Source organism: Cervus elaphus, chromosome 18, assembly GCF_910594005.1.
Source record: "Cervus elaphus chromosome 18, mCerEla1.1, whole genome shotgun sequence".
NCBI lineage: Eukaryota > Metazoa > Chordata > Mammalia > Artiodactyla > Cervidae > Cervus > Cervus elaphus.
This window is the reverse complement of record NC_057832.1, coordinates 38110761-38136331: the sequence shown is the minus strand read 5'-3', so window position 1 is coordinate 38136331 and position 25571 is coordinate 38110761. Positions and strand designations below refer to the sequence as shown.

The following is a 25571-nucleotide window of genomic DNA, read 5'->3' as shown; positions in this document are numbered from 1 at the left end:
TAATCTTCCCTAGCTAAGGTAAAACCCAAAGCATGAGGCAATACTAATCTTTTTAAAAATTTTTATTTATTTTTAATTGGAGGATAATTACTTTACAATGTTGTGTTGGTTTCTGCCATATATCAACATAAATCAGCTCTAGGTATACATATATCCCCTCCCTCCCACCTTCCACCCCATCTCACCCCTCTAGGTTGTCGCAGATCACCAGGTTGAGCTCTCTGTGTTACACAAAACTTCCCATTAGCTAGCTATTTTGCATATGGTGATGTATATATTTTCACTGCTGCTCTCTCAATTCATCCCACCCTCTCTTTCCCCCACTGGGTCCATAAGTCTGTTCTCTATGTTTAAATCTCTATTTCTGCCCTGCAAATAGGTTGATCAGTACTGTTTTTCTAGATTCCATATATATATGCATTAATATACGATATTTGTTTTTCTCTTTCTGACTTCACTCTGTATAACAGGCTCTAGATTCACAAGGTAGATGAAACTAGTCTTTTAATAAGAGAAAAGATTAAAATTCGGAGGAAGAAACATTTTCTCTCCCCCAAATTGGAGAATAATTTGTCATACATGGCTTTATATGAAACATAATGGGCAAGTTTCCTGATTACAGATTTACAGAAATATAGGGAAATTACATGTATGGTCATATCTTATCTTTACCAGGAGTAAAAACCAAGGAAGTAGTGCTAAGCCTTCACTCTGTAAAGACCATTTTGATAACAGGCTAGAACAACATGCTTTACTTTTAAAGCTGCCCACTTATTGGAATTGATTTAGAGATAAGGCTAGAATTGGATGCTGTGAATGGTTCATATACCCTCTTCTAGGATTGGCATGGCTTTTAATGGAAACGACGTGATGGGCAATTTTAAATTGACATTGTGAGAACATATCTAAAAGGCAGATTTTCTTTGTTGTTTGTGAACATAGCAAAATGATATTTTGTGTGGAAATAAAATTCCTGACATGGTCTTGTTTTCATAGTTTTCTGCTGGACCTCAGCCAGCAGAGCCCAGACGTTGAGCTGGCTTTCAGCCAGCACCTGAGTGACTCAGGTGTAGTTTTTAAGGATACAGTAAAAGGAATGAGGCCTACTAAGAGGCTCTTTATTCCTTTGCCATGGGACCAGATTAAAATGCTTCCCCTTGTGTTTATATCCAAGGAAAACTAAAAAGAAAGAACATAGAAGGGAGCATCACTTGGTTGTACTATTTTCTAAGTTTGGAGAAGAGAAAAAAAGTTGGGTTTCTTGCCTCTGCCACCATTGTCAGAACTTGGCTTCCTTTTCAGTTCTATCACCTAAAATTTTATTATCTAAAATTCTATGATCTAAGGTTATTATATAAAAGAAAGATAAACCCCTTAGAGCACCATGAATTCCTAAGTTCCCTGGTTTTAAAATGGATTCCATGTCATTTGTGAACAGTCAGATGATGGTGACAGGAGATGAGATCTTGATGGTCACATCATGAAGATCCTCTCATTTTACAGATGGAGACATGAGACTCTCAGCAAGCAATGAGTCACTGCGGGTCATATAACCAGCTGGTCACAAACCCAGAACTAGCCTCCAGGTCTCATTCTCATTCATTCACCACTCCACAGTGTCTAAAGAAATGATTACATTACAATAGTCAATGTTCTGTTTAAATATATCTACTTGAAACTGTGTGTGTGTGAGTGTGTATTTGTGTGTGCAGACACATCCCTATTGTATAAAGATGGTAGATACAGGGATGGAGAATAGTGTTGGCCTTTTGGTCTCTGGCTCCTGATGGTTTTACTTTGCTGTTCATGAGACAAAAAGGGAATAGAAAGAAGTCAAACTTCCCCAAGAGTCTGAGTTTACCTTCTTAATGACACGTTTATTTTTCCACGTCATATTTTGCAAAGAAGTGAGAAGTAGGCCTCCACAACCTGGCCTGCTTTCCCTAGTTTTTGACATTATAGTAACTTCCTTAGTTTAGCTGCATCTTTTACAAGATAGCTCATAAAACCTCAGAAGCTGATTTCTTAGAGAACTTGCATCAATGACTGTAATGGGATGCAACTTAGAGAAGAAATGGCAATAAAAAAAAATTGAAGACAAAGTTGCACCTTATAACTATCACCTTGATGTATCTTTTTTTCCCTTCTCCAAATTTATTTTCAGTTTTTATCTGTAATATGTACATTTTTATGCTTTCAATCATAGTTTATATAAACTTTCAAGATTAGCCTTTTCACTTAGACATACTATTTCTTATGTTAGAGGTTCTGCAACTATTTTGCTAAAAGAGGACATTATGCTCTAAGTTCATAGCTTATAATATACTTAATTATTCATCTATTAAAGAACATTTGGGTCATTTTCAGTTTATTTTTCTATTACATATAATGCTATGATAGAGAATTTTATAAACATAGCTATCCCTCTTACTTTTGAATTACTTTCTTAGGGAAAATAAAAATTATTTAGAAGGATTAAAGTAATTATTTTAATCACTGATGTGTATTCCTCAAGGTGGGCTTCCCCGGTAGTGCTAGTGGTAAAGGATCCTCCTGCCAATGCAGGAGGCATAAGAGATGTGGGTTCACATCCCTGGGTCGGGAAGATCCCCTGGAGGAGGGCATGGCAACCCGCTCCGGTATTCTTGCCTGGAGCATTCCATGGACGGAGGAGCCTGACGGACTACAGTCCATAGGGTCGCAAAGAGTAGGATATAACTGAAGCAGCTCACCATGCACACTCATGTACACTCCCCAAGGACAGGCTCTATTCTGTGAGGCATGAAATTTATATAACTTGGGGAAAGGGGATCTTTGAGAAAAAGAATATAAAACTACAAATATAAATTGTTAGGATTCCTCTCAGTGCCATGAAGGCTCATCACAGTGAGGGGCCATAAGCTCAACTTGTAACAGGCTCAAATTGTCAAAGGGGTAAATGCTCAAATACTGTAATAATTGCAATTTCATCAGTAAGATATGAAATACTTCATCTCTGAAACCTCATGAGTACTGTGACTTAATTACTTTAGTACTATGATAGCCTGACTACATTTAACATGGATAATTTGCTTTAGTGTACTTGTTCTACTTATTAGAAAGACCTTGTTTCATCTTCTCTTGCTATATAGCAAACTACCCCAAACCTTGGCCTATATAGTACAGATTGTGGCTCTAAGGTTGCAGGTGGACTGGTCTAGAGGGCTCACGATGGCTTCATATTCTCACCTGGTATTTTGCAAATGTGACTAGAAGTTGGGACTCAGCTGGGCTTGTTGACCAGAGTACCTGTATGTAGGCTATCCAGCACGATGGCCTCGGAGCAGTCAGACTCATGACATGGCAGCTGACTACACTCAGAGCAAGTTTTCAAAGAGAATTGGACAGAGCCTCCAAGACTTTCTATGATGGAGACTTGTAAATCTCAAAACATTGCTTTTCCCACACTCTATTAGTCAAGCAAATCACTAAGGCCCATTTGGATTCAAGTGGAATTTCAGTGAGAGGACAACACAGTTGAATTGGAAATCATTTTTAATCTACCACAGGGTAATACATTTTTCTTGCTTGTGTACTTCTTGTATAAATTACCTGTTAAATAACATCATATATTGTCAACATAATTATGAAGGTTTAAATAGAATATTAAATGATTTTATGATAGTAAGGAAAGAGACATTTTGTAACCTGCATAAATCTATTAAATGTGCCTTTAATAGAGTTGAAAAGTCAGAAGTACTTCAATAGCCAACTTAAATAAGGTCACTAGTTTACAGTTATATGTTACATATTATATATATTATGTCCTTGTCTTTCATTTCTTTCTTTCATATTTATTTATTTTATTCCTTTAGTAAGATGATAAAGATGAGATGCCAAATTGTCATTAGCAAACTTAGGTATAGTCATGTCAAATAAATGGGGCTTCCCAAGTGGCTCAGTGCTAAAGAATCTGCCTGCTAAGCAGGGGATTTGATCCCTGGGTCAGGAAGATCCTCTAGAGAAAGAAATGGAAACCCACTCAGGTATTCTTGGCTGGGAAGTTCCATGGACAGCGAGCCTGGCAGACTAGAGTCCATGGGGTCACAAAGAGTCAGATACAGTTTAGCAAGTAAACAGCAGCAGCAGCATGTTAAATAAACACTAAGGAAAATCAGCATAGAAGAAAGGACATGTGAGCCCTTTGCCTGTTTGCCCTTAGCCTCCATTTCTGTCCTTCTCTTCTCCTCTGTATATTGTAGGTTTGTGATACCCCACAGATTGCCTTTCTAGGTTTTTATTGCCAGCAAGATTCTAGTTAGGTCTTGCCAATGGGAAGTCCTGCCAAGAGACTGAGAAATGAAGGAGGGGGAAAGTGACTCACTTCCTGCTTTCAGCTTCTGGGCCTCCATCTGCAGCAGCAAAAAGTTATGAACTCCAAGCATCCTCTGACCATTTCAATAACACAGTACAGAATTCCTCCCTAATTCGCACACCCGCCTTTTGGTGTACTCTGGCTATACCAACACTAGAACCTGCAGTAGAGATCTTCAGTAACCTCAGCTCCAGCTGAGTGGTACCTCCCCAGCAGTTGAGCACCAGTTATACAAGGCCCAGTTATATTTCCAGCCACCAAGCTCTCTCCAGCACCTTATTTGTAGTCCAAGTACTGACACAGGACCCCTACTTGGTGTTTCCAGGGTCTCTTGAAGGACCACACGAATCCACTAACAAGTGGGCAACTGGGTTCTACAACCGTATCCTCCCTTTTGTTTCCTTGGTCTGGGAATAATAGCTCCTTCCTGCAGGTGTCAACATCTAGGTTAGTTCACTCTCTGAATTTTTACTCTTTCAGACTTCTATGCTTGAAAGACCTCATTTATTTATTTTTTTTTAAACTGGACCCTGAGTGATACACTAGGAGCTGTGTTACTGCTAGTCATTTGCAGATGTGGATAAAATGTCTACTAAGGGAGAATATTCAGATCAGAGCAGCTGGTGCAAGAGAAAGGTGAGCAAGCCATTCATAAAATATTGGTGCTTTGTTATCTGAGTTTTTAATACCACCCTTGTTTATGGGTTTTCTGTCACAGTACCAGTTGTGTTTTGCGGGAAAATACTGTCTTTCACAAAACAGAAAGCAAACATTATTGGGGGTAGTACTCATTTTTCTTGTCATTGTCAAATTGAATTTTGTAACAGCATAAGTCACAGGAATAGGTGCAGTGATTATTCTGTCATTGACAGTTCATAGGAACCTCTCAAAAATGAAAGAGTGGGTTATTATAGGGGAAAAAAAGCTTGCATTGAAAATCTTTCAATTTTTATTGGTTTGACAAAAACTAACAGATTTTGGCTTTGTTGCTGTTTTGAAGCCATGAACTGTTCCAGATTTTTCATGTTTAGAATTATCTGTGCAGGCTGTGGGAATGGATAAAGGCACTGCCGTTTCCTTTTTGAAAAAAAGAGGGATGTTTGTTTATTATGCCTTGACTCTTAAATTCATTTGTCAGTTCTGAAAAATTTGTATTGAGAAAAAAAATTTTCTTTAATATCAAGATCCAGTAACAATTTATTAGTTAATGTATGGCCTTAATTATTATACAAATATTAAATAATAAAGTAGTACAATCAAAATGTTTCAAATAAAGAAAGCCAAGCAGAAAACTGCTCACAATTAAGCATTTAATTTAGCATGAATGTAATTATCTTTAATATTCAGAAGACAAAATGATATTGTATACATATATTTGGACAAACATATAAAATAGTCCCAATTTATTTTTTAACACCTTAAGCTTGGTACTGTGGTTATTATACAGTGGACGTGACAAATAGATTCAAGGGATTAGATTTGATAGACAGAGTACCTGAAGAACTATGGATGGAGATTCATGACATTGTACAGGAGGCAGTGATCAAGACAGTTCCCAAGAAAAAGACATGCAAAAAGCAAAATGGTTGTCTGATGAGGCCTCACAAATAGCTGTGAAAAGAAGGGAAGCTAAAGGCAAAGAAGAAAATGAAAGATACACCCATTTGTATGCCAAGTTCCAAAGAATAGCAAGAAATAAGAAAGCCTTCCTCAGCGATCAGAGCAAAGGAATAGAGGAAAACGATAGAATGGGAAAGACTAGAGATGTCTTCAAGAAAATCAGAGATACCAAGGGTACATTTCATGCAAAGATGAGCACAATAAACAACAGAAATGGTACGGACCTAACAGAACCAGAAGATATTAAGATGAGGTGGCAAGAATACTCAGAACTATACGAAAAAGATCTTCATGACCCAGATAACTATAATGGTGTAATCACTCACTTAGAGCCAGACATCCTGGAATGCAAAGTCAAGTGGGCCTTAGGAAGCATCACTATGAACAAAGTTAGTGGAGGTGATGGAATTCTAGTTGAGCTATTTCAAATCCTAAAAGAGGAAGCTGTTAAAGTGCTGCACTTACTATGCCAGCAAATCTGGAAAACTCAGCAGTGGCCACAAGACAAAGGTCAGTTTTCATTCCAATCCCAAAGAAAGGCAATACCAAAGAGTGCTCAAACTACCGCACAATTGTACTCATCTCTAGCAAACTGTATGCTAGCAAACTAATGCTCAAAATTCTCTAACCAGACTTCAACAGTATGTGAACCATGAACTTCCAGATGTCCAAACTGGACTTATAAAAGGCAGAGGAACCAGAGATCAAATTGCCAACATCTGTTGGATCATCAAAAAAGCAAGAGGATTCCATAAAAACATCTACTTTTGCTTTATTGACTATGCCAAAGCCTTAGACTGTGTGGTTCAAACAAACTGGAAAATTCTTAAAGACATGGGAATACCAGACCACCTGACCTGCCTCCTGAGAAATCTGAATGCAGGTCAGGAAGCAACCGTTAGAACTGGACATGGAACAACAGACTGGTTCCAAATCAAGAAAGGAGTACGCCAAGGCTGCATTTTTGTCACCCTGCTTATTTAACTTATATGCAGAATACATCATGAGAAATGCTGGGCTGGATGAAGCACAGGCTGGAATCAAGATTGCTGGGAAAAATATCAATAACTTCAGATATGCAGATGACACCACCATTATGGCAGAAAGTGAAGAAGAACTAAAGAGCCTCTTGATGAAAGTGAAAGAGGAGAGTGAAAAAGTTGCCTTAAAACTCAACATTAGAAAATGAAGATTATGGCATCTGGTCCCTTCACTTCATGGCAATGAGATGGGGAAACAATGGAAACAGTGAGCAACTTTATTTTTTTGGGCTCCAAAATCACTGCAGATGGTGACCAAAGTCATGAAATGAAAGGACGCTTGCTCATTGGAAGGAAAGCTATGACCAACCTAGACAGCATATTAAAAAGCAGAGACATTACTTTACCAACAAAGGTCCATCTAGTCAAAGCTATGCCACATTTGCAAACCACCTAGAAAATCTTCACAATTCCATTGATTTGTTACATTTAATTTTTGGTCTGTTAATCCAGCTCTTTACTTTCTCAGCTCTCAAGTGGAAGTTCATTCTTTCATTTTGCTGCATATTTTGCTGAGTACCTCCTCTACACTAGAAACTTATCTAGATCCTAGGGATATAGCAGTGAACAAAATAGACAAATAAATGTCTTTAGTCTATGGTGCTTATATTCTAGTGTAGGAAATATAGGACATAAAATAAATCAGTCATTTATATTGCGTGTTAGAGGTTATAGGTGGCATGGAGAAAAAGAAGATAGACAAATGCAATGAAGGATGTGTATTAATAATTTTAGTCAAGGGACCAAGGAAGGTGTCATTTATGAGGTGATATTTTGGTAAGTATATAAAGATGCTGATGAATCTTTATTGGGAGAATAAAGATTTCCCCAGATATCCCCAGATATCTGGGGAAAGAGATTTTTAGGCAGAGAAAGCAACAAGCATAAAGCCCATGAGGCAGGAATGTGCCTATTGTATTTGAAGAACAGTAAGGCCTGATGCTGGGAGGGATTGGGGGCACGAGGAGAAGGGGATGACAGGGGATGAGATGGCTGGATGGCATCACCAACTTGATGGGCATGAGTTTGAGTAAACTCCGGGAGTTGGTGATGGACAGGGAGGCCTGGCGTGCTGCGATTCATGGGGTCGCAAAGAGTTGGACATGACTGAGCGACTGAACTGAACTGAACTGAAGGCCAGTGTGATGAGAGTCACTTGATGAAGGAGAGGGTATAGAAGATGACCTCAGACAGGTTATGGGGTCAGGTGTTTTGGACTAAGTTCATATAGATCATATAACTTTGGCTTTTACTTGGTTGAGAAAGGAAGCCATTGCAAGCTTTTGAATAAATGAATGATATGATCTGAGTGATCTGACTGTTCAAGGAGGAGAGAGTAATAAGCTACATTGCATGATGTTGGTGGATTAAAGACACTGAATGATAAATTACCATTGAAACTGGCAACGGGAGATCATAGGTGACCTTGACAAGAGCATTTCTGATGGAGTGGAGAGTAGGTAAAAATGATGGGAGGGCTCTGAGAGTAAGGAAAAAATAATTATGCATGAGCAGAGAAGGTATGTTTGTGTGTCTGTTTTTGCTATAAAAGGAAGATGGGAAATGGGTGGAACCTAGAAGATATACTAGGGTCAAGATGGTTTGGTTGACCTTTTAAAAAGATGTCCAAAGTATCAGTGTGTTTTTGTGTATATGGGAAAGATGCAGCAGAAGAGAATACACTTGTGATGAAAGAGAGTTTTTGATGCATTTCTTTGAATAGGTTACTAGGAATGGAACCTGCCTATCTGTGGAGCCAGGGATACTTGACTGGCAGTACCAACAGTTCATCCTCAGTAACAGAGGATGAGATGGCTGGATGACATCACCGACTCGATGGACATGAGTTTGAGTAAACTTCGGGATTTGGTGATGGACAGGGAGGCCTGGCGTGCTGCAATTCATGGTGTCGCAAAGAGTCAGACACGACTGAGTGACTGAACTGAACAGGAAAGAAACCCAAATGCATGATCCATATAGGTAGTTCAAAAGATGTGTTGGTAAGAACAGGTGGAAGTTCTCTCTGAATGCTTTTTTTTCCCTCAGTAAAATACGAAGCAAAATTATCAGCTCAAAATGAAAACGAAGGAGGGTGTTAGAGATTCAACGAGAAAGAAGGGGCACATGTATGTGCCTGGGACTTTTAAGTAAGATTGCCTGGCAACACTAAGAACTCACCACCTGGGGTTAGTCTGTGTGCTTTTCTCCATCTATGAGCACTTTCTGGATTATGGTTAATAGGTTCAGTGTGGGGTTTCACCAAGGTATGGTTGCACTGGTTAGTATTGATAGAACTTGTAGAAACATTTGGAGAGTTAAGGAGGAAGGCAGGAAGGTGGTTGTAGTGACCATTCTTGTCATTGAAACTGAATGGAGGAAGAACTATTTGAAGAGGAAACAGGTGAGAGGCAGTGAAACAGTGATAGAATCAGTAGGCTGCTGGTCCTATAGGGTAAGGGAATCAAGGAATTGCCATGAAATATTAATTCATACTAGAGTTCATATCAATTTTAAGAATTTTTCTTTGTTCTCATTGTGGTTTCCCCTTCATCCTGTTTTTCCTTTAAACACATCCATCTTTAGACATTAGGTATGATTTAATCACTACTGTCCTCTCTATGTGAAATAATATTTTCATAATCAAATAATATACACTCATTGAAATTTAAAAAATATAGAAAAGGAAAATGAAAATCACTAAGAGTCTTACCACTTAAACAAATGTACTGGTAGTATTATTGTGTATGTCAGTCTTTGAATATTCCTGTCCTGTTTCTCTTCATGACTTTTCATGATTTTCTACCATGTTTAAGTTTTTTCATTTCAAAATAGTCTTATAAAAATAATAACTGTTATTCCTATATACTAACAATGAAAAATAAGAAAGAGAAATTAAGGAATAAATCCCATTCACCATTGCAACAAAAAGAATAAAATATCCAGGAGTAAATCTACATAAGGAGACAAAAGAACTGAACACAGAAAATTATAAGACACTGATGAAAGAAATCAAAGATGACATAAACAGATGGAGAGATAGTCCATGATCCTGGGTAGGAAGAATCAATATTGTGAAAAGGACTATACTACCAAATGCAATCTACAGATTCAATGCCATCTCTATCAAATTACCAATGGCATTTTTCACATAACTAGAACAAGAATTTCACAATTCATATGGAAACACAAAAGACCCTGAATAGCTAAAGCAGTCTTGAGAAAGAATGGAACTGGAGGAATCAACCTTCCTGACTTGAGAGTATACCACAAAACTACAGTCATCAAGGCAGCATGGCACTGACACAAAAACAAAAATACAGACCAATGGAACAAGATAGAGAGCCCAGAGATCACACATGCAACTATGGGCACCTTATTTTTGAGAAAGGAGGCAAGAATATACAACGGGGCAAAGATAGCCTCTTCAATAAATGGTGCTGGAAAAACTGGACAGCTACATGGAAAAGAATGGAATTAGAACTCTTCCTAATGCCATACAAAAAGATAAAGTCAAAATGGATTAAATACGTAAATGTAAGACCAGAAACTATAAAACTCTTAGAGGAAAACATAGGCAGAACACTCTGATGTAAATCAAAGCAAGGTCTTCCATGACCCACCTCCTAGAGTAAAGGAAATAAAAACAAAAATAAACAAGTGGGACCTATTTAAGCTTAAAATCTTTTGCACAGCAAAGAAAACTACAAACAAAGTGAAAGGACAACCCTCAGAATGGGAGAAAAAAATAGCAAAAGAAACAAACAACTGACAAAGAATTAATTTCCAAAATATGCAAGCAGCTCATACAACTCAATTCCAGAAAAACAAACAACCCAATCAAAAAGTGGGAGAAAAGACCTAAAAAGTCATTTCTCCAGAGAAGACATACAGATGGCTAACAAACACATGAAAAGATGCTCAACATCTCCATTGTTAAAGAAATCCAAATCAAAACTACAATGAGATACCACCTCACACCAGTCAGAATAGCCATCTACTGTAGGATTTTCAGGGACATTGCCTACAGATTACTCTGGCTGTACTCTTGGACAATGTGGACCGCAGAGTAATATTTTTGCACTTTGGCTCTTGACTCTTTTACTTCTTTGCTGTATGACATTAGGTAAGTAAACTAATCTCTACATACCTCAGTTTCCCTCACTGCAAAATGGAGATAATAATATCACTTACCTACTATGCAGGTTAGAGGAGATAACAGATGTAAAGTACTTAGAACACTACCTAGCACATGGTATACCTAGTAATCTTTAGCTGTTATTAGTTACTGCAAGTTTAAGTTAACCTATATTAGACAAACTCTTTCTTACTTCTGTCAAATTTCCCTTATTTTCAGTCTATTTTGTATTATTTTATTCTCAATGATTTTTAAATATTAATAGTAATATTTACTGTATTCTCCGGTTTACCCTTTTCCCTTTGTAACTAAGCGGATTAGGTATTCTTTTAAAAATTATCTTCATAGATTAAAATCTACTTAAATGTTCCATATGTTTTCTAAGTGCCATCTCATTTTTAGCTTGGACATCCAACCTTATCCAAAGAAACCTCCTTATATTCTTGTCTTTCTTCCATGATTACATGTCATTTTCAGTCAATTTGTCTCTTTGGTTAAGTTGGAATGTTCATTTTGGTTATTGTTTGACTATCAGAATATATATTTTAGAATAATACATGTTTTTATATAGTCTTATAAAAGCTTGTAATAGATATTGTAGGATATATATTGTAATAATGATAATATAATAAGGTAAAATAGATATTACAGTCTTATAAGAACTTACAACAGATATTGTAGATAGATAGTGGTGTAATTTTAAAGAACAATTTTTCAGTCTCTTATTAATTCTTAAAACAGCAAATTGTAAACCTCTGTACAAATAACACTTTCTTAGTAACTCGGGTTCAGCATTTTACTTCTTAAGAGATGACTGAGACTCCTTCTCCATAGTGTCACCAGGAGGCTAAAGAGACACATGATATATGTTTAGAAACTTGGAGTAGGGAATGAAAGGAATATTGAAAATTTTATCAAACCAATAAAAGAAAGAAAAATAAGTAAAAATACGATATGAGGTGGTAGAAATAAGTAAAAATCATGACATTTAATGACTTTTAAATGATTATAAAATGATAGAATTCAACTATTTAAAGACAGAGATTAACAATCAATGTGAATTCTTAAAAATCCAGCTGTTAGCTGTTTATGGTAGCATATCTAATAACCAACCAGAAGTGCTGAAATAAAGAGAAAAAGATGTCACACAAATACTGAATTTCCCTGAGTTTCAGGCACCATTCCATTTTAAAACACAACCTGAAATACCAGAAAACAGAAAGTCACCTCAACTCTGACACTAATTGTTTATGCATTTTGATTTCTAAGATTTTAAACTGTGTAAAAAATGTGCCTTAAAATTGTGAAATACAATAATGAAAAGTATGTTGGTATGGAAGTATTAATACCACATAAAATAAGATTTAGGTCAAAAAAACATTTATAGTGATAAAGAGAAATGCTAGAGAAAAATAAAGAGAAAATCCGTTAAAGAAACATAACTACTGCTTCCCTGGTGACTCAGTGGTAAACAATCTGCCTGCGATAAAAGAGTCACGGCTTCAGTTCCTGGGTTGGGAAGATCCCCTGGAGAAGGAAATGGCAACCCACTCCAGTATTCTTGCCTGGGAAATCACATGGACAGAGGAGCGTGGCGGGCTACAGTCCATGGGGTCGCAGAGTCGGACATGACTTAGCAAGTAAACAGCAGCAGCAGAAATGTGTGTAGTCTTTTTTTTTTTTTTTTTATTAGTTGGAGGCTAATTACTTCACAACATTTCAGTGGGTTTTGTCATACATTGATATGAGTCAGCCATAGAGTTACACGTATTCCCCATCCCGATCCCCCCTCCCACCTCCCTCTCCACCAGATCCCTCTGGGTCTTCCCAGTGCACCAGAGCCGAGCACTTGTCTCATGCATCCCACCTGGGCTGGTGATCTGTTTCACCATAGATACTATACATGCTGTTCTTTCGAAACATCCCACCCTCACCTTCTCCCACAGAGTTCAAAAGTCTGTTCTGTACTTCTGTGTCTCTTTTTCTGTTTTGCATATAGGGTTATCATTACCATCTTTCTAAATTCCATATATATGTGTTAGTATGCTGTAATGTTCTTTATCTTTCCGGCTTACTTCACTCTGTATAGTAAAGCCTTTAGCCTTATGAAGAAAAAAACTGACAAAATTACAAGAAAATTTGACAATTTAAAAATGTGGTTGGCAATTTTATGACATCTCCAGCAGAAATTTATAAATCAAACAGGTGTAAAATTAACTGTAAGGACAGAGTAAGCTTGAACAATGTAGCTTAAAATTTTCATCTAGTAAGTACAACTGGATAGAACAATTTCATACATAATGTTAGTAATTTGTCCTTTAATTTCAAATATTCTGTTTGTGTTTTTCCAAATTTTAAAATGAGAAAAATGAAAATGTATTGTATATCACACAAAACCCTGAACTTCTTTCCTACAAATGTAACAGAAAACTACTAAAACACATGTGCATGAAATACTATATAGTTAATATAGATGTATAAAAAATATTGCTTAGTTCCAGTAGCTTAGAAATTCATAACCCCTTTATTTATACTATCTTTATTTTGCAGTGGCTGCTTATGATTCTGATGTTCTATTGGTTGAATTTGAAATGGAACTTTGCTGTTGTTGTTCAGTCACTAACTCATGTCCGATTCTTTCCAACCCCATGGACTGCAGCACACCAAGCTTTCCTGTCCTTCATTACCTCCCGGAATTTGCTCAACTTCATGTCCATTGAATCAATGATGCTATCTAATGATCTCATGCTCTGCTGCTCCCTTCTCCTCCTGCCCTCAATCTTTCCCAGCATCAGGGTCTTTTCCAGTGAGTTGACTCTTCGCATTAGGTGGCCAAAGTGTTGGAGCTTCAGCGTCAGCACCAGTCCTTCCAATGAATATTCAGGGTTTATTTCCTTCAGGATCCACCAGTTTGATCTCCTTGCTGTCCAGGAGGCTCTCAAGAGTATTCTCCAGCTCCAGAGTTTGAAAACATCAATTCTTCAGCACTCAGCCTTCTTTATGGTCCAACTCTCACATCTGTACATGACTACTTGAAAAACCATAGCTTGACTATGGATTTTTGTTGGCAGAGTGATGTCTCTGCTTTTTATTATGTTGTCTAGGTTGGGCATGGCTTTCCTTCCAAGGAGCAAGATCTTTAATTTCATAGCTGCAGTCACTGTCTGCAGTGGCTTTGGAGCCTGAGACAATAAAGTCCGTCACTGCTTCCACTTTTTCTCCTTCTATTTGCCATGAAGTGATGGGACCAGATTCCATGATTTTAGTTTCTTTAATGTTGAGTTTTAAGCCAACTTTATTACTCTACTCTTTCATCTTCATCAAGAGACTCTATAATTCCTCTTCACTTTCTGCCATTAGAGTGGTATCATCTCCATATCTGAGGTTGTTGATATTTCTCCCAGCAATCTTGATTCCAGTTGTGATTCATCCAGCCCGCATTTCACATGCTGTACTCTGCATAGAAGTTAAAGAAACAGGATGACAATAGCCTTGCTGTACTCCTTTTCCAATTTTGAATCTGTCTGTTGTTCCCCGTCTGGTTCTAACTATTGCTTCTTGACCCATATACAGGTTTCTCAGGAGACAGGGAAGGTCGTCTGGTACTCCCATCCCTTTAAGAATTTTCCACAGTTTGATGTAATCCACACAGTCAAAGGCTTTGGCATAGGCAATGAAGCAGAAGTAGGTGCTTTTCTGGAATTCTCTTGATTTTTCTACGATCTGAGGAATGTTGGCAATTTGATCTCTGGTTTCTCTTGCTTTTCTAAATCCAACTTGTATATCTGGAAGTTCTAGTTCATGTGCTACCAAAGCCTTACTTGAAGAATTTTGAGCATAAATTTAATAGCATGTAAAATGAGCACAATTGTATGGTAATTTGAGGATTCTTTGTCATTGCCCTTCTTTGAAATTGGAATGAAAATCGACCTTTTCCAGTCCTGTGGCCACTTCTTAGTTTTCCAAATTTGCTGGCATATTCAGTGCAGCACTTTCACAGCATCATCTTTTTAGGATTTCAAATAGCTCACCTGGAATTCCATCACCTCCACTAGATTTGTTTGTAATAATGCTTCCTAAGGCCCACTTGAATTTACACTCTAGGATGTCTGGCTCTAGGTGAGTAATCACACTATCATGGTTATCCTGGTAATCAAGGACTTTTTTGTATAGTTCTTCTATGTATTCTTGCTACCGCTTCTTAATCTTTTCTGCTTCTGTTAGATCCTTACCATTTCTGTCCTTTATCAAGCCCATCCTTGTAGGAAATACTCCCTTGATCTCTCCAATTTTCTTGAAGAGATCTCTAGTCTTTCCCATGCTATTGTTTTTCTCTATTTCTTTGTATTGCTCATTTAAGAAGCCCTTCTTATCTATCTCTCCTTCCTATTCCCTGGAACTCTGTGTTCAGTTGGGTATATCTTTCCCTTTGTCCCTTGCCTTTCACTTCTCTTCTTCCCTCAGCTGTTTGTAAAGCCTCCTCAGACAACGATGTTGCCTTCTTGCATTTCTTTTTCTTGGGTATGGTTCTGGTCACTGCCTCCTGTAAGCAATTTGACTTAGGTCATACCTTAATGGCCTAGTGGTTTTCCCTAGTTTCTTCAGTTTGAGCGTGAATTTGCAATAAAGAGCTGATGATCTGAGCCACAATCAGCTCCAGGTCTTGTTTTTGCTGACTTTATAGAGTTTCTTCATATTTGGCTGCAAAGAATATAATCAGTCTTATTTTGGTATTGACTATTCAGTGATATCCCTGTGTAGAGTTGTCTCTTATGTTGTTGGAAATGGGTGTTTGCTGTGACCAGTGCGTTCTCTTGACAAACTTTGTTAACCTTTGCTCTGTTCATTTTGTACTCCAAGGGCAAACTTGCCTATTACTCCAGGTATCTCTTGACTTCTTACTTTTCTATTCCATTCCCCTGTGATGAAAAAGGACACTTTTTCGGTTTTAGTTCTTGAAGGTCTTGTGATAGAACTGGTAAACTTCAGCTTCTTCAGCATTAGTGGTTGGGGCATAGACTTGGATTACTGGGATGCTGAATGGTTTGCATTGGAAACAAACTAAAATTATTCTGTCATTTTTGAGATTGTACCCAAGTACTGCATTTCAGACTCTTTTACTGACTTTGGGGCCTACTCCATTTCTTCTAAGGGATTCTTGCCCACAGCTGTTGATATAGTGGTCATCTAATTAAATTCACCCATTTCTGTCCATTTTAGTTCACTGATTCCTAAGATGTCAGTGTTCACTCTTGCCATCTCCTTGACCACATCCAATTTACCTTGATTCATGGACCTAACATTCCAGATTCCTATTCGATATCGTTCTTTCCAGCGTCAAACTTTACTTTCACCACCAGACACATCCACAATTGGCCGTCATTTTCATTTTGGCCCAGCTTATTCATTCTTTCTGGGGCTGTTTCTCCACTCTTCCCTAGTAGCATATTGGGCACCTTCCAACTAATGGGGGCTCATCTTCTGGTGTCATATCTTTTTGCCTTTTCATATTTTTCATGGGGTTCTTGTGGCATGAATGCTGGAGTGGTTTACCATTCTCTCCTCTAGTAGACCATGTTTTTGAGAACTCTTCATGATGACCTGTCCATCTTGGTTTTCCCCACATGGCATGGCTCATAGCTTTCTTGAGTTATGCAAACCGCTTTGCCACAATAAGTCTGTGGTCAATGAAGGGGACCATGTTTTGTCAGAACTCTTCACTATGACCCATGTGTCTTGGATAGCTCTGCAGGGCATGTCTTATAGCTTTATTGAGTTATGCAAACCCCTTTGCCACAACAAGTCTGTGGTCAATGAAGGGGACCATGTTTTGTCAGAACTCTTCACTATGACCCATCTGTCTTGGATAGCTCTGTAGGGCATGTCTTATAGCTTCACGGAGTTATGCAAGCCCCTTTGCCACGACATGGCTTTGATCCATGAAACTTTAGGTTTTTAGCTAAAAATATTCCTTTGAATTTAGGGAAAATAAACGTATTGTTTTCCCAGAGAGACTGCCAATAGGTCCTAATGAGAGGTTCACATGTTATGTAAAATTTGTGTATTAAAAGCTGGAAAGCTTTTACTGGGAAATGTTAACTAGGGGGGGTGTTCTTTGGGGATATATCTATATGTATGTTTGTTTGTAAGTGATAAGCTAGAAAATGCTACCCTGAACATAAGGAAACTCTTTTGGCCTAACATAACCAAGGTTTATGCTAAAAACAGGCTTTTGTATTACTTTAGTATCCAAAAGTGTCTGCATCTTGATCTTATAATACTAAGAGAAAGAAAAGAGGAATACATAAACCCCAACAAAGTATGCTAAGGGAGAGAGTATTTGCCCTTAAAGCCTAAAGTAGCACTGGTCTTCGAAATGATCCCTGGGCTATACCAGGAAGGGCCATGCCACTTACAGGAAAGAGAGAATCCTACATGTTTCCTTTATCACCTTGAAATCCCATGCCTCTTACAATGTCCCAATAATTGTTTTTGCCCCAGAAGGTTTGCCTTGTAAAGATGGACATCTTGAACTGCTTATATTTTATGATGTACATTTTATGCTTGTCTAAAACCAAGCAAAATGAAACAAATATATTCAACATATATATTCTCATACATATGAGAATATTCTAATATTCAGCAATATATTCTTATCACCTTTAAGTATGACTCAGTGGCTCTCAATGTTTGTTGTGCATCAGAATCTTCTGGGACATTTTTATGAAAAATAATGATACTTGGTTCTACTCCAGGCTCTTGTGACAGGTTCTGGACATCAGTGTTTTTTTTTTGTTTTTAAGTTCCATGGTTGATGATGCAGAAGAATGGCTGCAAATCTCTATTTTACATTAAACTAGTTAAGGCAATTGGAGAAGGCAATGGTAACCCATTCCAGTACTCTTGCCTGGAAAATCCCATGGACGGAGGAGCTTGGTAAGCTGCAGTCCATGGGGTCGCTAAGAGTCGGACTTAACTGAGCAACTTCACTTTCCCTTTTCACTTTCATGCATTGGAGAAGGAAATGGCAACCCACTCCAGTGTTCATGCCTGGAGAACCCCAGGGATGGGGGAGCCTGGTGGGCTGCCGTCTATGGGGTCGCACAGAGTCGGACGCGACTGAAGTGACTTAGCAGCAGCAGCAGCAGTTAGGGCAATCAGTCAGGGGGCTGGAAGCAAGACCATCACAAAGCTCCAAAGCAGCCGTACAGGAGGACCCCGACTTGGCACCAGATGGTGCTGTGGGCACAACTCTGAGCCTCCTTCTGGTTTCCTCAGCTGAACACATGGAGTTCACCAACTCTCACAGAGCAGTGAGGGTCTCAGCAGAACGAGGCGCAGCCCTCTACCTTGAGTGTTTCACCTGCTTTGAATGAAAGGCGAGAGGTGGAGGAAGGGGAAGGAAGAGTTCCTTCTGGAAATGTTCAAATTTCTTTTGGGGGAAGTGAAAGAGTTCAATTTTTCAGTCTGATTTAATGAAATAAAAAGGACAGTGATGGACAAGTCTATTCATCCCATTCTGGATGGTTTCCTTTGTATTTAATTTGCTATTTCTATTAGAATTTAACACATGAAAATAGAACCAACAAAGTCTAATTTAAACATTAAAATTTGCCATTCCTGATGGCTCAGTTATGGGTATGTTTACTTTTTTCCTCATGATGATTTTAAGTATTTAAAAATATTTACAGATAGAAGGAATGTATATTGACTATTTCACATCCTCTATGTGGGACCATAGAAGTTTGTACTATGTTTGTACTCTAATATAGTGCAATTACTGGAGAAGGAAATGGCAACTCACTCCAACATTCTTGCCTGGAGAATCCCATGAACAGAGGAGCCTGTCAGGCTACGGTCCATGGGGTCACAAAAGTTGGACACAACTTAGCGACTAAACAGCATAGTGTAATTACAGTGACAACCATCCTGGTTTCCCTGGACTGAGAGGTTTTAGTTTCAAAACAGGACAGTCCTGGGCAAACCCTCATAAATAGTGTGTCTCCCTACTTGTAACCCATATATTCATTTGGGCAGCTGTGTTTTCCTGTTCTTCATGCCTTTGAGTAGGACTCAGCATCTCTTATTAGTGATCCACTATAAGCCTTTTTTACATCAGTGTTCATGCTGTTATCATTTAATAGTAGCTGAACATTTGTACTGTCTCTCTGTCAAGAAGGTAGACTTTATATATGTAAATGATTTACACCAGCATTTTAAGTTCAAACCTAGGAAGACTGAGTATACACAAAATATTTGTCAGAGGGTGTTCTTTCCTGGCAAAGAATTTGGGGAATCTTATAATTAATTCAATTCAGTAACAATGGGGCAAGTATTGGCTAAAAAGCATTAGATTTTGTTGCAAAATGACTGAGAAAAACTAGTTAGGAAAAAATACAGTAATTTTTCAATTACCCTTCTTAGAGAGGTAAAAAGATCATAGTTGAATAATCAATCATATTAAAAGAGCAATTAAACTTCCAAAGTACTTTTTCTGGTTCCTCTTTTCCAATATTTCTTAAGTATCTTTGTCAGTAGCTACTTGTTACTTATGCTAAAACCAACCTTGATGTGATTTTTTCACAGATATGAGAAAAATAAAACAAATAAGAGCTATCATTTTCAGCAGTGATTGGTATTAATTTGGGATTTATGGTATTCAGTTTAATCTTTACAACAACTTTTTAACCAAAAAATCTGCAGCTTTATTGATATATAATTCACATACCACTAAAACAACTTTTAAAATATCTTTATACTTTGTTGTCAAGAAAGTGATCCTCAGACCAGTGAATTCAGTTGTCAGCTTTGTTTTGAAGTTGTATCTATCTAATTTCAAAGTCTGCATTCTTTCTCTTGCACCCCAGTCCCTCTGTTGTCATGAGCCCACCACTGTTTTTGACAGGAGTAACGCAGATACCTGTTAAAATGTTCTATGAAGAATGCCATCATTCTTCAGAGATAGGAGATAGGGTCCCAAAAGACAACTGACTAGCAATTATTTATTTTCCCGTAGGGGCTGAGGTCAGGGTCTCAAATCATCTGAATAACAGGAGAAGCTTCTGGAATAGGCCTAGTTGGAGAAATTATTTCTATATGCACAGGAATAATAGGAAGGAGGGAGAATCAACTGGTCCTACCACTTTTTATATAGTACTTTGACTATTAAAGCAGCACGATCAATGTGGGCTCATTAATAGCAATAACAACAACAATACTTATTATTAGTCTTCATTTTTTACAGATGATAAACAGTCACAGGATGTTTAGTAACTTTCCTTAGTTTATACCCAGGGGTCCAAAACAAGAGAATTCTAACTTTAAAGCCTCAATTCTTTGTACTTTGCAGAAATGCATTTACACATAAAAACAGAAACAAACACTGCTAATTGGGGAAAATTACTGAGATCTCATAATGTTAAGTATTCTATAAAGTGGTGGAGTTTTGCAGGGTGTAAAACTTATAAGAAAACAAATACAGCATTAGTCTCAGGGTCCTGAAAAGGGCTATGCAAGTCAGAGACCTACAGGTTCAGCCCTCTTAATCACAATAAATTCGACTCTAGCTCCACCCTTTCAGAATCAGCACTTCACCTCTGTACCTTTTGAAAAAATACAAGCCGAGAGACTTCTCTTGCACTGAACAATGCAAAAAAATTTTGCTTAAGTTCACTATTTAGACAGTCAAAGTCATACCTAGGAACTCATGCAACAGTTAAACTTGTTCAGTTATCTACCAGCTCTCTGAAAGTGTCACCTTAATTTATTCACTTGTTTTGTTTTCATTTTATTTTAACTGAACAACAATATATACTTACTTGTTTAAGTGCATTGTATTGTTTGAGTATTTGTAAACAGTCTCCAATTTTTTTTTTAATCAAGAAAAATTGTGTGTGTGTGCATATGCACATTAAAAAAAGTTTTGTAGATAATTCATCTTCCAAGATTTGCTAGGAATATATATTTCTTAAATTTAAACTTAAGAGACATATTACTAGGGATATTACATGGCAGCAACAGACATTTGATAACACCTTCATTAAATGTTTTCCACAGTAAAAGTACTAACTTTGTTCTATGACTCAGAAGGTTAGTACCCATATGTTTCTATGTGGGAGCATTAACACAGCTGTGATCTCAGGAAGATTTCAGCCCATGTCATAACTGTAATATGCAGAGGTAGAGTGATCTGTTCAGGTCTGCGATTTAGCTACTCCTCTTAATTGCACAAGTGGGAGTGAATCCCACCTTTAGCTTAGCTGATTGTTTGGATCAAAAGATAACGCTTCTCTGGATCCTCATCAAGAACTGGAGCATATAAATCTGTGTGGGTTGAAATGTGTAAACAGAAACTCAGTTGAGAGAAACTAAGTAGAGTGGGCTTTACTGGACCCGAAGATCTGTGCTGCCCTTTTGTAACCTAACATTCTTCTATTAGGACGAGGAAGTAAATAGCTGCTTAGTTGGACCCCCTGCTCTCTATCCAATTTGACAGAATTGCCCTGGGAGAGATGCCATCAGCAGAGAGTAAGAGAGAATTCCCTGAGGGAGACTCACAGTGTTCAACATACAATAAAGGGTGGGCCAGAGATGTCCTTCCTAGCAATTACAAGCTCTCCCACACTCCCAGTGATGTTGATGCTTCCGGTAAGTGGTTTGTTTGTATCAAATGCTCACTGTGTAGCTGTAACCAGGAATGTTTTCCTTATTGTGGTCTCTATGAGAAAGTGGAGAGACAAATTTTTGGTCTATTGCTAATAATATACTGGAACTTACAGCATGATTTTGGTAAAATTATTTATTTTTATTTTCCTACCAACTCTCTGCAAGTATCACCCTAATTTATTTGCTATATGTTTTATTTTTTAGTGAAGAATAACACACACTTACTTGTTGGGTAACTGCATTGTGCTATTTGAGTATTTGTAAGCATTTTCAAATTCTTTTTTAAACCAAAATGTGTGCATGCATACACGCACACACACACACCTCCATCCGTAAATGAACATACTGAAAGGACTTCAAATTAATAAAACAAAATGTTTACTGATTATCAATTTTGTGCTTAGGTCAATGTTAAATATTGATGATTTATAATGAATATTTATAAGAAGTAAGAAGTATATAATACTCTCTGAAACACTTCTCTCTCCATGGATTAACCTCTGAACTTTTGAAAGGTTTCTTACCATTTTTTAAGTGTTGGTTACATAGTTCTGCTCTCTGAAGTAAAAGGCAGGGTGTTGCAAGAGTGAGATAAAGTCAGGATGAGTAGAACCAACTTTGCCAAGGAAATGATTTTTCTTTGCTTTGGCCAAATGTCCTACCTAAAAAGTCCTTGTTTGGTAGGAGGTACAATGTATGAGGCTGGAGACCACTTTATTTTACTCTCATTGAATTAAATTTTTTATTATTTTTGGTTCAAAGTCTTAAAATTTAAGCCATTGTTACTTTTGACCTCATATAGCATCAGAATTTTAAAAGATCTCATGTGTTGTTCTTATAGAACTCATGGAAATGGCTAGAATTATTCTCATACTCTTCTCATAGAGTTCAAATCAGGAGGTGAGAGTTTGATTCTTGCACCTACCAGTGATGATTCTGGTATCTTGGGCAACTCATTTAACCTCTCTTCAGCTCAGTTGTACCATCTGCAAAATGAGCATTCTTTGTCTAAAATAATGCTGTTCTCTTTTCTTCATGGTCCCTTGTACCTGCAGTCACTTCCATTAGTTCTGAAGGCTAAAAATTGCCAACTGCCTGAGCCAAGACCACGCCATAGTTTGCAATGCCCAGTGCAAAATGAAAATACGGAACCCGTTGTTCAAACATAGTACTACAAGATGGCAACAGCAGAGTATTAGAGCAAGCATGAGTCCCTGCTGAGAATGGGACCCTGGTTCTTACATTCTTCTCGTGGGTCCTGCTAACTTGGTGACAATCTCTTGGGATCAAGATTGTGACTTGATGATACTCTCCAGCAACAAGCCTGGGCGTAGCCTCTCATCTTACTTCCTTGTTCTGACCAATGGATAGGAAGCATACTGTAGGGTTCAAAAGCTTGTTCTCTAGAATCATTTATCCCTAAGTTCAAACAATGGCTTTGCTCTTTAGTACCTACGTAATTTTGGGCAAATAAACTCCCAAAGCCCGATTTCATTATCTTTAGAACCAACTTTCTAGAGTTGTTGCAAGTTATAAATGAGAAAATTCATGCATGGCACTGGGAATAATAATAATAATAGCTCTTATTATGAATTGTTGTTGTTGTTTAGTCTCCATAAGTCGTGTCTGACACTTGTGATCCCATGGACTGTAGCCTGCCAGGCTCCTCTATCCATGATATTTTCCAGGCAAGGATATTAAGTGGGTTACTATTTCCTTTTCCACTTATTATGGATATGTTTTATTATCTTTCAGGTCTGAAGTATTCCGTTTGTGTATTTTTTTAGAGTCCTTTACACTTTATATTTCAGACTACGTTTCCTGGGGAAGTTTCTTGGCTACATCATGAAGCTGAACATAAAACAATTTCCACCGTACTGTTTCTTTGTTTCTGATTTGTACTTGCTAATATGATGTTATCCTGCATAATTATTGTAATTTTCCAAAACTTCAGCTCTGCCAGTGATGGAAGGGTGGTAAGATAAAAAGGACATGATAGAAATCTTGACATGGTTATATTAACACTATGATATATTGATAGAATGTTTTGAGTCACAACAATTGGAGGCATCATAGAGATGATTGTCCGTTACTAACATTGCCTAATGCACCAGGGTCCCTGCTGCCCTCCCTGGAGAAGAGCATAAAGCTGTTTTTCTTGGGACATGTGACTCCTGGTATTTTCCCTGTCAAGTCTTTTAAATCTTTGATCATAATTACCAGAGGTAACACTCAAATGGTTTAATGACTAATGGTAAGGATATATGCAATACCAATCAAAGGTTGCCAGTATACAATCAAAAGGTGCCCTGGGGTTAATATCCAGTGAGGCCATACACATGATGAAAACATCCAATGAAGTCACAGCAGGTAAGCATCATCACATTGATTACAGTTCTTTTGTGTTCCGTTGAGACTTTTTGTACCAGTTGCATTTTCAAGAAAGTGCAGTTATTTAGGTAGGTTTGGCCTTTTGGGAGTGAAGTCAATCCAATAATTGCTCTTCTGACATTTTAGCATGTACTGTCACCTAGAAGAGTTATAACCTAGATGGAAGTATTTTTAATATCACATAGGTCAAGAATTAAATGCAGTACAGATCATAGAAATATAAAGGAGATCTGAGATATTCAAGGACAAGTTGGAAAATACTTTGAACCTGCTGCTGCTGCTAAGTCACTTCAGTCGTGTCCAACTCTGTGCGACCCCATAGACGGCAGCCCACCAGGCTCCCCCGTCCTTGGGATTCTCCAGGCAAGAACACTGGAGTGGGTTGCCATTTCCTTCTCCACTTTAAACCTACTTGGTGGCTAAAAATAGCAATCTTTCCTGTATAATGACTAGCATAAACATAATGACTTGAAATGAATGCATTTTAAAGGAGTAATTCTGTTAAATGGTATTGCTTCTCAGGTTACTCTTGGAAACACTGCCCCCCTTCTGAAAAAAAAAAAAAACCTGCAATCTTTTACTGAGTTATACACTTGGTAAATTTTCTGTCACTTAAGCTCTAATTTAAACATTAAAATAAATGAAGATCAAAACTTTACTGATTGGTTCTTTAAGAAAAAAAAAGTAGATCATGTAGAATCAGAATAATTGTGTTGTAAAAGCATACTGGCAAGAGCATGTCCCCAGTTAAGTTAGTAAGGTAGTAGACTGCTCTTTTCCTACTTACTCATTCCAACAAAGACTGACTCATGCTTCTTTAGATGAAGTTTAAAATTTCCCATTTCAGACAGCAGTTTCAGCTGAGTATAAAGTTTAACTAGAAGAAAACACAAGGAAATGATAAATGTACCTAGTGCTATGTGCACCTGTGTAAACATGCACTACCCTCTGCATGCCAGCACCGTGTTCCTTCCACTCAAGAGCTTTTCCCTTATACTGCCTGTCCCTATATTTATAGGAAAAGAATTCCAGATTTAGGAGAAAGTCCAGTGAGGTATGTGTGCATGTGTATGTGTGTGTGTGTGTTTATACAGAAAAAAAATTACAAGAAGAAAGATCTGTTGGGGGGTAGTGGGTACAGCCCAAAGATAGGATAAATCTATTGGGAAAGAAATTAGCAGGGTGGTTTTTAGAATGTGATTCTTAAAATGTGTCCTACCCCAGAACCACTGCATCCTATCATTTGGCCACTTCCTTAGAAAAGCAAATTCTCAAGTGCAACTCCAGCCCTTCTGTTAATAGATTAGAAGGGCTGATGGGGGTGGCTCCAGCAAACTGTTTTGTTTGGTGTTTGTTCAAACCTTTC

The 25571-nt window shown here is 37.7% G+C and overlaps 1 protein-coding gene across 2 annotated transcripts in view; it reads left to right on the top strand.

Moving 5' to 3' along the window:
- Window positions 1-25571, top strand: part of MACC1 (MET transcriptional regulator MACC1) — an 80061-nt gene that overhangs the window by 15468 nt on the left and 39022 nt on the right. The window contains exon 2 of one of the 2 annotated variants that reach the window (XM_043873353.1): window positions 21645-21796. The exons of the other annotated variant lie outside the window; for it this stretch is intronic. Coding sequence (XP_043729288.1) covers window positions 21661-21796 — 136 coding nt within the window. The 5' untranslated portion in view covers window positions 21645-21660. The remainder of the gene's footprint in view (window positions 1-21644; window positions 21797-25571) is intronic. 2 annotated transcript variants of the gene reach the window in all.